This window comes from Staurois parvus, unplaced genomic scaffold (genome assembly GCF_062004578.1).
Source record: "Staurois parvus isolate SC_StPar_1 unplaced genomic scaffold, SC_StPar_1.0 ptg000299l, whole genome shotgun sequence".
NCBI lineage: Eukaryota > Metazoa > Chordata > Amphibia > Anura > Ranidae > Staurois > Staurois parvus.
In genome coordinates this window covers 23,688,033-23,704,466 of record NW_028318095.1, presented here as the reverse complement: position 1 = coordinate 23,704,466, position 16,434 = coordinate 23,688,033, and the positions used below count along the sequence as shown (strand labels likewise).

At 40.7% G+C, this 16,434-nt stretch overlaps 1 protein-coding gene across 2 annotated transcripts in view; it reads left to right on the top strand.

The window, feature by feature from the left end:
• The window catches only part of NSRP1 (nuclear speckle splicing regulatory protein 1), a 111,399-nt gene extending 99,687 nt beyond the window's left edge, over positions 1-11,712 (top strand). For both annotated transcript variants that reach the window (XM_089683043.1, XM_089683044.1), the window contains exons 7-8: positions 5,672-5,780; positions 10,365-11,712. In XM_089683043.1, coding sequence (XP_089539169.1) covers positions 5,672-5,780; positions 10,365-11,475 — 1,220 coding nt within the window. In that variant the 3' untranslated portion in view covers positions 11,476-11,712. The remainder of the gene's footprint in view (positions 1-5,671; positions 5,781-10,364) is intronic.
• Positions 11,713-16,434: the final 4,722 nt, after the last annotated feature.

The following is a 16,434-nucleotide window of genomic DNA, read 5'->3' as shown; positions in this document are numbered from 1 at the left end:
GTTATTCCCTTATTATCCCAATTACAATGAGCAGATAAAAGGTCCAGAGTTCATTTCTAATGTGCTATTTGCATTTGGAATCTGTTTCTGTCAACTCTCAAGATGGGATCCAAAGAGCTGTCACTATCAGTGAAGCAAGCCATCATTAGGCTGAAAAAAACAAAACAAACCCATCAGAGAGATAGCAAAAACATTAGGCGTGGCCAAAACAACTGTTTGGAACATTCTTAAAAAGAAGGAACGCACCAGTGAGCTCAGCAACACCAAAAGACCCGGAAGACCATGGAAAACAACAGTGGTGGATGACCGAAGAATTCTTTCCCTGGTGAAGAAAACACCCTTCACAACAGTTGGCCAGATCAAGAACACTCTCCAGGAGGTAGGTGTATGTGTGTCAAAGTCAACAATCAAGAGAAGACTTCACCAGAGTGAATACAGAGGGTTCACCACAAGATGTAAACCATTGGTGAGCCTCAAAAACAGGAAGGCCAGATTAGAGTTTGCCAAACGACATCTAAAAAAGCCTTCACAGTTCTGGAACAACATCCTATGGACAGATGAGACCGAGATCAACTTGTACCAGAGTGATGGGAAGAGAAGAGTATGGAGAAGGAAAGGAACTGCTCATGATCCTAAGCATACCACCTCATGAGTGAAGCATGGTGGTAGTAGTGTCATGACGTGGGCATGTATGGCTGCCAATGGAACTGGTTCTCTTGTATTTATTGATGATGTGACTGCTGACAAAAGCAGCAGGATGAATTCTGAAGTGTTTCGGGCAATACTATCTGCTCATATTCAGCCAAATGCTTCACAACTCATTGGACGCCGCTTCACAGTGCAGATGGACAATGACCCAAAGCATACTGCAAAAGCAACCAAAGAGTTTTTCAAGGGAAAGAAGTGGAATGTTATGCAATGGGCAAGTGAATCACCTGACCTGAATCCGATTGAGCATGCATTTCACTTGCTGAAGACAAAACTGAAGGGAAAATGCACCAAGAACAAGCAGGAACTGAAGACAGTTGCAGTAGAGGCCTGACAGAGCATCACCAGGGATGAAACCCAGCGTCTGGTGATGTCTATGCGTTCCAGACTTCAGGCTGTAATTGACTGCAAAGGATTTGCAACCAAGTATTAAAAAGTGAAAGTTTGATTTATGATTATTATTCTGTCCCATTACTTTTGGTCCCTTAACAAGTGGGAGGCACATATGCAAACTGTTGTAATTCCTACACTGTTCACCTGATTTGGATGTAATTACTTTTGGTCCCTTAACAAGTGGGAGGCACATATGCAAACTGTTGTAATTCCTACACTGTTCACCTGATTTGGATGTAAATACCCTCAAATTAAATCTGACAGTCTGCAGTTAAAGCACATCTTGTTCGTTTCATTTCAAATCCATTGTGATGGTGTATAGAGCCAAAAATGTTAGAATTGTGTCGATGTCCCAATATTTATGGACCTGACTGTAGCATTGTACACAGATTATTCAGAGACTGATCAGTTTCTTCATTCTTATGAGTAAACACACACAGATAAAATAAAACATGAGTATACCTTGTCGTTCAAAACCCTTTCTACTATTAAAAGTATAGACTGCAGAGAGAGACAATATTTTTCACTGTAGAAATCATTAGTGAGACCTCTTCTTGAATATGCAGTTGAGTTTTGGGCACCAGTTCACAAAAAGGATATTGGGGAGCTGGAGAATGTGCAATAGAAGGGCAACCAAACAGATAAAGAGACATGGAGGAGCTCAGCTATGAGGCAAGATTAGAGGAACTGAATGTATTCTCTCTTGAGATTAGGCGATTAAGGGGGGATATGATAAACATGTATATAACATAAGTGGTCCATATAGTGAACTTGGTGTAGCGTTATTCACTTTGAGGTCTTCGCAGAGGACAATGAGGCATTCTTTACGTCTGGATGGAAAAGAGTTTTAACCTTTAAATATGGAAAAGCTTCTCCACAGTAAGATCTGTCAAAATGTGGAATAGATTCCCTCAAGAGCTGGTCCTGGCTCAGTTCAGTAGAATGTTTTAAATGCACAAAATATGACTTGATACTAATATTTGTATGTAAAGTTTATCCAGGGAATATCCGATTTGCCTCTTGGGGGATCAAGAAGGATTTTTTCCCCTTACTGGTGCAAATTGGATCATGGTTTTTTGGGTTGTTTGCCTTCCTCTGGGTCAACTGTGGGTATAGGATTGTGTATATAGACGTTTTCTGTTTGTGTTTGGGTTTTGTTCTCTCTGTGAATTGAACTAGATAGAATTGTATGATTTTCTCAATCACACTAACTATGTTTACCACGGTGTAGCATCCCTTTTTCTTCTAACACTCTTTAAATTTCTGGGAATTGAGGAGACCAGTTGCTGCAGTTTTGGAAGAGGAATGTTGTCCCATTCTTGCCTGATATAGGTTTCCAACTGCTCAACCGTCTTTGGTCGTCTTGTTGTGTTTTTCATTTCAAGATGCACTAAATAGTTTCAATTGGTGAAAGGTCTTGACTGCAGGTAGGCCAGTTAAGCACCCAGACTCTACTACTGTGAAACTGTGCTCTTGTCATAGATGCAGTCTGCAGTTTAGCATTGTCCTGCTAAATTATGCAAGGCCTTCCATGAAAAAGATACCGTCTAGATGGGAGCATGTGCTGCCCTAAAGCCTCAATATATCTTTCAGCATTGATGGTGCCTTTCCAGATGTGGAGAGCTGATCATTACATACGCACTAATACCATACCATCAGAGATGCAGGCTTTTGAACTGAGCTCCAATAACAAGCCAGAAGGTCCCTCTCTTCTTTAGTCTAGAGGACATGGTACCCATGGTTGCCAATAAGAATGTCAAATTTCAATTAGTCTGTTAGTAGAACAGTCTTCCACTTTGCAACAGACTGATTTAAATAAGTTTTGGCCCTGAGAAGATGGCGGCATCTCAGGATATGGCTTCTCCTTTGCGTAATAGAGCTCTGACATTCAAATTTGGATGGCACAGTGAACAGTGTTCACAGACAGTGAATTTTGGAAGTATCCCTGAGCCCATACAGTGGCCATCACAGAATCATGCCTGTTTTTTTAATGTACTGCAGATTGAGCGCCCGAAGATCATGGTCATCTAATATTGTTTTGGTCTTGTCTCCAGGTTTTTGGAATCTTTTGAAGATATTATGTACTGATGATTATATACACTCACTGGCCATTTTATTAGGTACGCCTTGCTAGTGCCAAGAAAGTATCCCCCACACCAATACACCACCAGCCTGAACCATTAATACAAGGCAGGCTGGATCCATGCTTTCATGTATGCCAAATTGTGACCACTTACCATTCTCTGTAAACCTTAGAGATGATTGTGAATGAAAATCCCAGTAGATCAGCGGTTTTTGAAATACTCAGCCCAGCCCTTCTGGCACCAATAACCATGCCATGTTCAAAGTTTTTTCAATCTCTTTTCTTCCCCATTCTGATATTCGGTTTGAACTTCAGTACGTCGTCTTCACTGTCATGTCTAGACGCCAAAATGCATTGAGTTTCTGCCATGTGATTGACTTATTAGCAATTTGTGTTACCAACCAATTGAACAGGTGTACCTAATAAAGTGTCCGGTGAGTGTATTTAAAGTCTTTGCGATTTTATGTTGAGGAACATTATTCTGAAATTGTGCAACAATTAGCTTTTCACTGATTATTGAACTTCTGCCTATCTTTCCTTCTGATAGGCTCTTTTTATACCCAATCATGTTACTGACCTCTTTCAGCTATTCTTTGTTAGTACCACTTACTTTGCCAGCTTTTTTTACTGTGAATAGAATGTGGGCTTATGAGATTTGCAAATCGTTGCAATCTGTTTTTATGCAGATTTTACACAGTCTACCAACTCAGTTGGAATTGGGGTCGTAGGTAAAAGGAAACTACAATAATTTGGAGGTTGATATTTATTTTTATTAAACCATTACATTTATCAACTTTTTTTTTATCAGTAAAAGTTTGTTACAATTTCAGTCATACAATACTTGAAAAAGAACAAAACAGAAACTTTTTAGTATATACAGCCAGAAGCCATAACAAAGCAGTGTAGAGTACAAAAAGAGGCACAATAAAGCACAGTGGTATACATACATTACATCAACTGACAGGAGGCAAAAATCCAAAGGAATACATGCCTCCAATACTTTTCTTCTCAGGATATGGACAGTTTCAAACCAGATTTTTGGGGGAGTACGTACTACATCCAAGCAATTCAGAGAGTTACAATAATCTGTGTAAAACCAAATCCAATGGAGCCAGATTTGGGGAAGCCAACCAGGGTTTTCACAATTTTTCAAACTGTGCTGGGCATCTACAGTGGAGCTATATTAACTTATAGCATAAAGTTTTCCTTACAGCACGGATCCACTCCTCTTTAATTGGAGGAGTCTCTAGCCTTCAGTGCTGAAGAAGCAATCTACAAGCCTGAAATAGCATTTTGGATAATGCCTCAATCTGATATGAAGATAAGTTGCCATCATCTAGAATTCCTAATATGCAAGGTTTCGGGTCTAACTTTATGGCGGTTTGAAAAACAGTGTTAAGGGTATCTACTACGGATTACCAGAATCAGTTCAGTTTTGGACACTGCAAGAGCATGTGAATGAGATCTCTGATTTATTTTGCATTTGTTACAGAGTGGGTCATTACGCAGCCCCGTGGCATGGAGTTTAGCTGGGGTGTAGTGTATCCTTAAAAGAATATGAAGTTGGGACAATCTGTGAGACACGTTGAGGGAGCTTAGCTGTACTGATTGTTATTCTGCATCCCATTACTCCTCCACAAACACCCCTACGTCCCTCTCCCAGATTGTACCAACCTTGCACAGGTGGCCCTCTAGGTATGTATTCAGTAACATAGCTTAACATTGAGAGATTAACCCCTTAGTGGAATTAACAGACTGCATATAATTAAAGATAGGAGAGGGGGATACACACCCTGTGCCTTTACTGCGTGGAACAGCTGGTAATAATAAAAAAAGCATAAGATTTGGTAACTTATAGCAAGCTTTCATGGTTTTAAAGGGGAGCAGTTTGCCAATACGTGTTGCAGGTGATATATGCCAAACGCTTGCCATTTGGCAGAGTGTTGAAGTTTAGCCAACCCTGAATAGGTGAGGTTGCACCAAATGGGGCAGTAAGATGTGAATCCCGTTATGCCTTACCCCAGATCGTTTGCAGAAGTCTATATGTAGAATGTGTTTTGTTATGCTTACATAATATTTGTGAATCCAGACCCTCCGCCAAAGAGCAGGCTCTGATATGAGATAGAATGACCCGAATAGCAGACTCGTCCAATGAGTAGAGGTACGTTTATAAACATAGTAGTTTAAAAGGTCTTTATTTTCTTATGATTGCACCCTACATGAACTGTTGGCAAGCCTCTAAGGAGTGTGACAGATGCAATACAACCTCTCTTTTTACCTACAGACTTTTAGTCAAGTGGGCAATCTTTTATTATGATAGCACTAGTAGTGTTTTGTTTTCAAAAGGGCTGTTGATCACTTTACCAAGGTGCAAGTGAGATCTACTTTTAAAATGTTTGCTTGGGTAGTGCTGGTAGTTCTTGAGTTTATATGGCTTTTAGAAGAGATTACTGAAAATGTTTTTCTTCTCATTTGTAATTGCTTTAGCTTCTCTTGATGTTACCAAACAAAAAGACCTGAGTGGATTTTATAGACATCTTTTAAATCAGACTGTGGGGGAAGAAAAGGCTCCAGAATGCAGTTTGAGAGATGCAGGGTAAGAATTGCTATACATCCCTTTACCCCCTGTACCAAAATTAACCTGCAGCTACGCACTTTGAAAATTGGAAAACAGATGTGAGATTAAGTAATTTGTTAAAGAATTTGAGACTCTTCACACGAATTACTCTTCAAACAAATTGTGTGAATATTCCCTTAAATTATCTAATCATGCAAAAAGATTCTTGTTTGTTTATTTCATCTGCACATCATTGCATAATTGAAGTTATTATACGCACAAATCTATAAAATGTTTAATATTAAAAAAAAAAGCCATCAAATCAGAGTCTTCACATAAGCTGAGAGAAGAAGCTGAGTAACCAGTAACTATTCCAGGGTTATGGAGTTCTCGAAGTGAAAAAATGCAGCTTATTTGCTAGCTGCGTTCAAAATGTTGATTACAGTATTCAGGTCAGCAGGAAGTGACACAGTGGTCAACAAGCATGAACTTTTGTACCTCGTTCTGGAACCTAACAGTAGAGGGGCATTTGGTCTGAAATGCCTGCCAAGCATAGGCCTGTGCAGACTCTCTTGATAAAATGGTTTGAAAGCCAGTTTTAGTTTTCAGAGAATCAACTTAAATGATGAATAATTATAATATACAAATGCATATTGTAAAAATATGATTTACAAAGCCTAAGATGGAACATATTCATTTTCTGTAAGCTATATACATATAGTATCATGTAATTGAATTACTAAAAGGCTAAACATACAAAGACTGCTCTTTATTGGCCAATAGTTTACATTTCTATTATCTTCAGTATCTTCAGCTTTTTTCACACACACACACACACACACACACACACACACACACACACACACTTAACGTATGCACTCCCTTGAAATTTTCCACATTTTGTCATATTACAACCAAAAACGTAAATGTATTTTATGTGATAGACCAACACCAAGTAGCACATAATTCTGATGTGGAAGGAAAATGATAAATGGGTTTCAAATTTTTTTTATAAATATCTGAAAAGTGTGGTGTGCATTTGTATTCAGCCCCTTTACTCTGATACCCCTAACTAAAATATAGTTGAACCAATTGCCTTCAGAAGTCACCTAATTAGTTAATACAGTCCACCCGTGTGCAGTTTAATGTCTGTATAAATACAGCTGTTCTGTGAAGCCCTCAGAGGTTTGTTAGAGAACATTAGTGTAGAAACAGCATCATGAAGGCCAAGGGACACACCAGACAGGTCAGGGATAAAGTTGTGGAGAAGTTTAAATCAGGGTTAGGTTATAAAAAAGTATTCCAAGCTTTGAACATCTCACGGAGCACTGTTCAATCCATCATCCAAAAATGGAAAGCGTATGGCACAACTGCAAACCTACCAAGATGTGGCATTCCACCCAAGGCCGGACACGGAAAGTATTAATCAGAGAAGCAGCCAAGAGATCCCTGGTAACTGGAGCAGCTGCAGAGATCCATAACTCAGGTGGCAGAATCTGTCCACAGGACAATTATTATTCATGCAGTCCACAAATCTGGCCTTTGTGGCAAGAAGAAAGCCATTGTTGACAGAAAGCCATAAGAAGTCTTTTGTGCAGTTTGCTAGAAGCCATGTGGGGGGACAGCAAACATGTGGAAGAAGGAGCTCTGATCAGAGGCTAAAATTGAACTTTTTTGGCCTAAAATAAAAAGGCTATGTGTGGCGGAAAACGAACACTGCACATCACCCTGAACACATCACCTCCAGCAGCATCATGTTGTGGGGATTGTTTTCTTCAGCAGGGACAGGGAAGCTGGTCAGAGTTGATGGGAAGATGGATGGAGCCAAATACAGTGCAATCTTAGAAGAAAACCTGTTAGTCTGCAAAAGTCTTGAGACTGGGGCGGAGGTTCACCTTCCAGCAGGACAACGACCGTAAACATACAGCCAGAACTACAATGGAATTATTATTATTATACAGGATTTATATAGCACCAGCAGTTTGCACAGCACTTTACAACATAAGGGCAGACAATTACAATACAAATGAATAAGGCTACGTTCACACTAGCGTTGTGTGCAGGCGGCAGAGAGGCGTTTGGGAAGCGTTTTTACCACTTCCCAAACGCCTCGGACAATTCTGCACATTGCAGCACATGGTGCTGTTCTAACGGGAGTGTTAGCGTCGCGGCAAAATGGACGCCTCTGGTCGAGTCAGAAGGCGTTGAAGCCTCCTATTCTAGTCTATAGTGCAGCTCCGCAAACGCCCGGCATTTGTGGTGCGCTTGTGACGTGGTTGTGGGGCGGTTGCAGAGCGGTAACACCATTTAAACTTCATTATAGGCGTTTGTGGGGCGTTTTTAATGCTCGGAAAACACCTAGCAACCGCCACTAAACCGCACATGCAGCGTTTGTGGAGCGTTTGCCGAGCATTAAAAAACGCTCCGCAAACGCCAGACCAATGCTTGTCAAACGCTATAGGGGCATTTGGCAAGCGTTGGTAAAACAGTCAAGTGTGAACGAGCCCTAAAGGAGGATTCAGAGGGCCCTGCTTCTTAGAGCTTACAATCTAAGAGGGAGGGTCGAAAAATGTAAAGGATAATAACTGTGGCAGATGGGCTGATAGACAAAATACATGTACAATTGTTAGGTGGGGACAGAATAGGCCTCTATGAAGAGAATAGTTTAGATTAAAGCATATTCATGTGTTAGAATGGCCCAATCATAGTCCATACCTAAACCCAATTAAGTATCTGTGGCAAGACTTGAAAATTGCTGTTCACAGACGCTCTCCATCCAATCTGACAGAGCTGGAGAGCTATTTTGCAAAGAAGAATGGGCAAAAATTTCACTATATAGATTTGCAAAGCTGGTAGAGACATCCCCAAAAAGACTTGCAGCTGTAATTGCAGTGAAAGATGGTTCTACAAAGTATTGACTCCAGGGGGCTGAATACAAATGTACACCACACTTTTCAGATATTTATTTGTAAAAAATTTTGAAAACCATTTATCATTTTCCTTCCACTTCACAATTAAGTGCCACTTTGTGTTGGTCTAGCACATAAAATCCCAATAAAATACATTTACGTTTTTGGTTGTAACATGACAAAATGTGTAACATTTCAAGGGGTATGAATACTTTTTCAAGGCACTGTGTATATATATAATTTATTTTTTAAACAGGTAAAAAAAAAGTTTTGCATTTGAAAGTAACATTCTTTTGATTCCACTGTGTGATGAGACACCTAGCTAACAGGTGGGAATCCTCACTTTCGTCATTCACTGTGTGTGCTGCTAGTAACATGGAGTCATGTCAGAGCTTACTGAGCTTCAAAGAGGGCAAATTGTTGGTGCCCACTTATGGGACTGAGATTGACCTCGCCAGTTACTTTTTCAGCAGTTATTTTCTTATTCCGGGTCACAATTTTCTGCAATGTGCTTTTTGTTTCTTTCGGTCAGTTGATGTGGATCATGCTTATGCTTATCAGACCACATTTTCCCGGAAACTGTATATACCGTCATAACCTTTGATACTGTGCCTTGTGACACGGCAAATAAATTGTCAGCTTCAGTCACAGAGGCACCAGCTAAGCGACACCAACAATTTGCCCTCTTTGAAGCTCAGTAACCTCTGACATAACTCCGTATTACAAGCAGCGCACACGGTGAATGATGAAAGTGAGGCTTGCCACCTTTTGGCTAGGTGTCTCATTACGCAGCGGAAGCAAAAGAATGTCACATCACTTCCTCTTTGTACGCAAAACATGTCATTACTTTCTCATCTGTAAGTCATGCTTCCTCTTCAATATAATATAATAATATATTATTATTATACAGGATTTATATAACGCCAAGAGTTTGCTCAGAGCTTTACAAAATAAAGGGAGGCAATACAGCAACAATATAGTTCAATACTATATATATATATATATATATCTAAATTACCTGTAACGAAGTATGTCCCACAATGCGCAGGCTGCTGTATCCCATAGAAAGTTTCTGTGCAGGGATGCCCAGTCCTCTTCCTGCTGCTGAACTTCCAGTTGGGGAGGTTGAGAGATGCAAGTCTGAAGCTGCACTGAACAAGCTTCTGAGGAAGAACCACCCCTCCCTCCCTCCTCCATGGGGAAAGGTTATTTCATAGTTGTTTGCACAGCATGTAACATGATCTCTGAATGGGGAAAGAGTCTGATGAGACACAGGATTCTCTCTCCTTGATTCACAGATTATGTTACATGCAACATGAAGAAGAAACTTTGGGGCAGGTCCCCGTCAGGAGCTTGTTCACTGCACCTTCACAAAAGAAATCTTGGAGCCGTTCTCTCCCTCAGCGCGATACCTTCAGCAGAAAGAAGTGGACTGGGCATCTCTGTGCAGAAATCTCAACAGGATCCAAGGGCCTGCACAACATGGGACATCTTTTATTACAGGTAAGTTAGGTCCCTAAAGCTATAGAGATTTTTTTTTTTTTTTCATTTGCCCTAATCTTCTATATTTATTGAACATTTCATGGCAATCTACATTGCATACCAACATTGTGTTTATATACTGTAGGTATTTGTGTTTATATACCGACTTTACTGAACGGTCCCCAATTGTTGTTTTTTGTTTTTTTTTTGTTTTTTTATGTTCCATGTCTAGGGTAAAAGAGGAGAAACCAAGGGGCTATCCAGATGAAGTGAACAAAACTAGCCAGCAAGAAAACATTGATGCTGATAGTGACTTGAGTACAGAGTCCAGTGAGGAAGAGGACATCGCTGACAAAAAGCCTCCTAGCAAATCAGGCAGTCTCAAAAAAAGTGAAAAGACCTATCACAGACAGAGACATTCCAGTTCATCCAGTGAGGAACAAGATAATCATAAAGGAAAGGACAGATACAGGAGGGAAGAAAGTCGGTCTGACAAAGACAAATCCCATCGGGATTATAGCAGAGAATGGAGGGAAGAATTTGATGAAAGACCGAGACATGGGGAACCTATTGACAAAGACCGACACAGAAAGAGAGAAGAGTCAGATTCTGAGCTAAGAGCTGCAGAAAGGAGAGAACATAAAAGTAACAAGGATGGAAGAAGGGATGATGGTAGGCATAGAAAGGAAGAGGGTAAATATTATAATGACAAAGACAGAGAACGAGGCAAGAAATACAAAGATAGGATGGATGATGGAAAGGGAAGGGACAGGAATGATAAAGAATATAGGTACAAAGAATATGGAGAGAGGTCAGATAAAGACTACAAAGATTGGCCAGAGCGACAACATGAACACAAGCTAGAGAGAGGAGAAAAAATGAGAGATAACAAAGATAGGTCTCATAGTGGGCGTGGGGAGAGGTCAGAGAGGGAGCGTGGAGAGAAGTCAGAGAGGGAGCGTGGAGAGAAGTCAGAGAGGGAGCGTGGAGAGAAGTCAGAGAGGGAGCGTGGAGAGAGGTCAGAGAGGGAGCGTGGAGAGAGACCAGACAGGGAACGTGGTGAAAGGTTGGATTCAGGGGACATAGAAGTGAAAGAAAAACCATATAAAGATCAGAAGCACAGTGAAATTAATAAAAAGCGAAGCTCATCACCATTTGAAATGCCACCTAAAAATGATTCCAGGAGTGATGTAGGAGAAACCCAAAATGTGGATAATTCCTCAACCAGTAAGTTTGCAAAACGCAGTAATGAAGAGACTGTGGTATCAGCTAGGGACCGGTACCTTGCTCGACAAATGGCTCGAGTAAATACTAAGGCCTATGTGGAAAAAGAGGAGGATTAGCAAGACTGGTCATTCAAAAACATTAGATGGGCCTTACCTTTGCTATTTAATCTGGAGGTGGTCTGTCAGTAAGTTTTCATATCCATGCATTTCTCTGGAAGGAGTGCTAATAAAAGGATTTTGTTTTGATGATGTGATACCAGGATTTCCTCAATAAAGTATCCAATTTTGGGCATTTTTTTATTGTTTTGAAAGTTTGTATACAGAAATACTTAATAAACATTAATTGGAACTGGAGTGTTGTCTTTTCTTCACTTGAAATAGATATTCCTTATGACAGTATGGAAGTAGGCAGGGCTGTGCAATCAATGATATGGCTAAAAAAACTAAAATATTTATGAATGAAAGTAATGTAACTGTATTCTGTTTTTTTAACACCTACAACAATGTTAGTGTATGTGTGCTATGCAGATGTTACTCTGGATCTGGAAACAGCAACCTAGTAACCATTATAGCATTAAATCAGTAAGCATTATAGTTTGCATTAAAGCATACAGTGAAGGAAATAGGTATTTGATCCCCTGCTGATTTTGAATGTTTGCCCACTCACAAAGAAATGATCAGTCTAGAAATCGAATGGCAGGTGTATTGTAACACTGAGAGAATAGCAACATAAAATTCAAAAGAAAAGCATGTCTAACAAATTTTGCACTGATTTGCATGTTCATGAGGGAAATAAGTATTTGGTCCCCTATCATTCAGCCGGATTTCTGCTTACCAGGTGTCTTTCATACAGGTAACAAGCTGATATTAGAAGCAGTCTCTTAAAGGGAGCGCTGTTAATCTCATTTTGTTACCTATATAAAAGACACCTGAACACAGGAGCAATCAAACAATCAGATTCCAAACTCTCCACCATGGCAAAGAGCTGTCCAAGAATGTCAGGGACAAGATTGTAGACCTACACAAGGCTGGACTGGGCTACAAAACTATCGCCAAGCAGCTTGGTGAGAAGGTGACAACAGTTGGTGCAATCATTCGCAAATGGAAGAAACACAAAACAACTGTCAGTCTCCCTAGGTCTGGTGCACCATGCAAGATCTCACTGTGTGGAGTGTCAATGATCATGAGAACAGTGAGGAATCATCCCAGAACTACATGTGAGGATCTTGTCAATTTTCTCCAGGCAGCTGGGACCACAGTCACCAAGAAAACAATTGGTAACACACTACGCCGACAAGGATTGAAATCCTGCAGTGCCCGCAAGGTCCCTCTGCTCAAGAAAGCACATGTCCAGGCCAATTTAAGTTTGCTACTGAACATCTGAATGATGCAGAGGAGGACTGGTTGAAAGTGTTGTGGTCAGAAGAGAGCAAAATCGAGCTCTTTGGCATCAACTCAACTTGCCGTGTTTGGAAGATGAGGAATGCTGCCTATGACCCCAAGAACGCCATCCCAACTGTCAAACATGGTGGTGGAAACATTCTGCTTTGGGGGTGTTTTTCTGCTAAGGGGACAGGACAACTGCACCGCATCAAGGGATGATGGATGGGGCAATGTACCGTCAAATCTTGGGTGAGAACCTTCTTCCCTCAGCCAGGGCATTGAAAATGGGTCGTGAATGGGTGTTCCAGCATGACAATGACCCAAAACACACGGCCAAGGCAACAAAGGAGTGGCTCAAGAAAAAGCACATTAAGGTCCTGGAGTGGCCTAGCCAGCCTCCAGACCTTAATCCAATTGAAAATCTGTGGAGGGAGCTGAAAGTTCCAGTTGCCAAACGTCCGCCACCAAACCTTAATGACTTGGAGAGGAACTGCCAAGAGGAGTGGGCCGAAATCCCTCCTGAGATGTGTGCAAACCTGGTGGCCAACTACAGGAAAAGTCTGACCTCTGTGATTGCCAACAAGGGATTTGCCACAAAGTACTAAGTCATATTTTGTGAAGGGGATCAAATACTTCTTTTCCTCAAGAACCTGCAAATCAGTGCATCATTTGTTAGACATGCATTTCTTTTGAATTTGTTGTTGCTATTCTGTTGCTCAGTGTTACAATACACCTACCATTCGATTTTTAGACTGATCATTTCTTTGTGAGTGGGCAAACATTCAAAATCAGCAGGGGATCAAATACTTAATTCCTTCACTGTATCTAAATCCAAAAACAAAAATGTAATATATCACAGCTTTCCAATCCTTAGATGTGGTGGCTTCATTGGTTATCTTTTGTGGGCATTTTATCTTTTATTTTCACATGGTGACCAGGCCAGTAATACACTTATCTTACAGTGGCTACTTCCACTCCTTCACCGCATCTATGGAGAAGCAAAGTAGCCACACTCTGACTGCAGCATTATCAGCCTGTGGAGAAGGTAGTGTTAGATGGACTTTGCATAAGTAACTAACAAATCAAAATCCTAACCCCAGCTATCACTTTATAAGCAGTTACAACAGTATTTTTTTTCCCCTTTTGGGATAAAGGCTTTACACAAATTAATAACCGATGTAGGTACCCCTGTTTAGTGGTAAATGTTTTTGACTCAACTCTCTAGCTGCCACTTTTGCTGGTCTATTAAAAAATCAAATTGAAAAATAACAGACTTACAGACAGGATCAGCTGGTCAAAGTAAAGAAAAAAAAATCCTAAAAAAGAAAATTTTACGCAGCCACCGCATCTAAGAATTGGTAAGCTGCCAATATATTAAATTTTTGCGGAGTTTAGATATGCTTTTTTTTTTTTTGCGGACCTAATTTCATTGAAGACATTGCTACCATTTAGTATTTATAATGTTCTTCTGGCTCTGGACTTCATTATTGTGTTTTTTTCCCTTCATGTGGTTGAATTAATGTGAAACTGCATGTGAAATTCATGATGGAGCCTATGTCATTTGCAATTAATGGCACTGTTCTTCTTGGCTTTTTCTTAAAGAGGTATTACACTCCTTTTGTTCAGACTCACCGGCCACTTTATTAGGTACACCTTCCCAGCACCAAGAAAATATCCCCCACACCATTACACCACCATTAACCTGAATCGTTGATACTAGGCAGGATGGATCCATGCTTTCATGTTTACGCCAAATTCTGACCCTACCATCTGAATGTAGCAGCTGAAATCGAGACTCATCAGACCAGGCAACGTTATTCCTATCTTCTATTGTCCAATTTTGGTGAGCCTGTGTGAATTGTAGCCTCCGTTTTTCTGTTCTTAGCTGACAGGAGTATCACCCAGTGTGGTTTTCTGCTGCTGCAGCACATCTGATTCAAGGTTGTTTATGCCAAATTCTGATCCTGCCATCTGAATGTCGCAGTAACCAGTGTGCCCATTCTGCTCTGATTTCAACAAAGCATTTTTGTCCACACAAGTGCCACTCACTGGATATTTTCTCTTTTTCAGACCATTCTCTGTAAACCCTAGAGATGACTGCGCGTGAAATCCCAGTAGATCAGCGTTTTTTCAAATACTCAGACTAGCCCGTTTGACACCAACAACCATGCCACATTCAAAGTCACTTAAATCCCCTTTCTTCCCCATTCTGATGCTCGGTTTGAACTTCGACAAGTCATCTTTACCACATCTACGTGCCAGAATGCATTGAGTTGCAGCTATGTGATTTGCTGATTAGCAATTTGTGACACCATGTAATTGAACAGGTGTACCTAATAAAGTGGACAGTGAGTATATATTGTACCTACAGGTAAACCTATAATTAAGGTTTACCCATAGGTATTAGAACTATCTCCTAAACATGCACAGTTTAGAGATATTTATTTAGCTGGTGATGTCACTGGCGCATCCACACTTCGAACACAATGGACAGCATGCCGTCCATCGAGAGAGCTGTGCCGCGGTGTTACTCCCGTGCACCTCCCGGAAGGAAGACCAGGTGCAGATAGAAGACCTGTCAGAGGTGACAGTGCTCCTCTGGAGGGCTTTGTTTTAAGGTAAGTCTCTCATAATGTGCTAGTATGTGATGCATACTAGCATATTATGACATTGCCTTGGAGGAGGAAAGCTTTTTTTTTTTGTCTGACAGTTTTCTACTGCTTTCATGCAGTTTTAGTAACAATAACTATAATGTAACAGATCTCATGGATTTTGTGCATAGCTTAACTTGCATTTATAGCCAGTTTGTACTTTGCTCAGCCAGGTACTGGGGCCATGGCATATGGCAAAGGACAAAGATGTTTATCATCAGTAATGCCCATAAATATGGAGAGCAGTTGATAACTTGCCATAACTGACTCATGATCCACTTAAGCTAATTCATGAAGTGTTGGGCTCGATGTTCAAATCGAACATAAATTTGACTCAAAATGTATATTTGCTGAACACATGGACGTTAAGGAAGCCATTAGAGCCATGATTAGCCAAAGCAATTCTCCCTAAAAAAAAAAAAAAAAAAATTGGTTCCATCGTTGAAATCCATCATCAATCACGGCCTCCAGCGTTGTCACAACACCGACTTGCTGTAAGACAGAAAAGAAAAACCCCGACTCCCGCTGCCCCATCTGCACCCGATGAGTACTCACCGCAATATGACAGCTCTGACATTTGACGTCACGTCATTTGACAGGTCTGGCGTCACCTCCACCCAATTGTTTACATCTGACCGGCAACTGCCAGACCTTTCATATTACGGTGAGTGCTCAGCGGGTGCAGACGGGTCGGTGGGCCTCGAGTTTTTTTTTTTTTTTGTATTTTGGTGAGATCAGGACAACACTGGATGCTTTGATCGACAATGGATTACATTGATGGAACCATTTTTTTTTTTATTTAAATTAAAGGACTTGTCAAAAACTTTTGTTTTTTGTTCAGTTAAAGGAATTTTTCAAAAGTCTGGCATTTTTATTATTTATTACTCATTCACAAGAGGGCAGCATCAAGGTGCCCCCTTATTTAAAGGTGTACCCTGATGCTAATTAGTTCCGCTGCCCTCAGACCCTCACCACTACCTGGACAGGGTTGTGGGGAAGAGGCCCTTGTCCCTATCGGCATGGGGACACTATCCCAATGCCA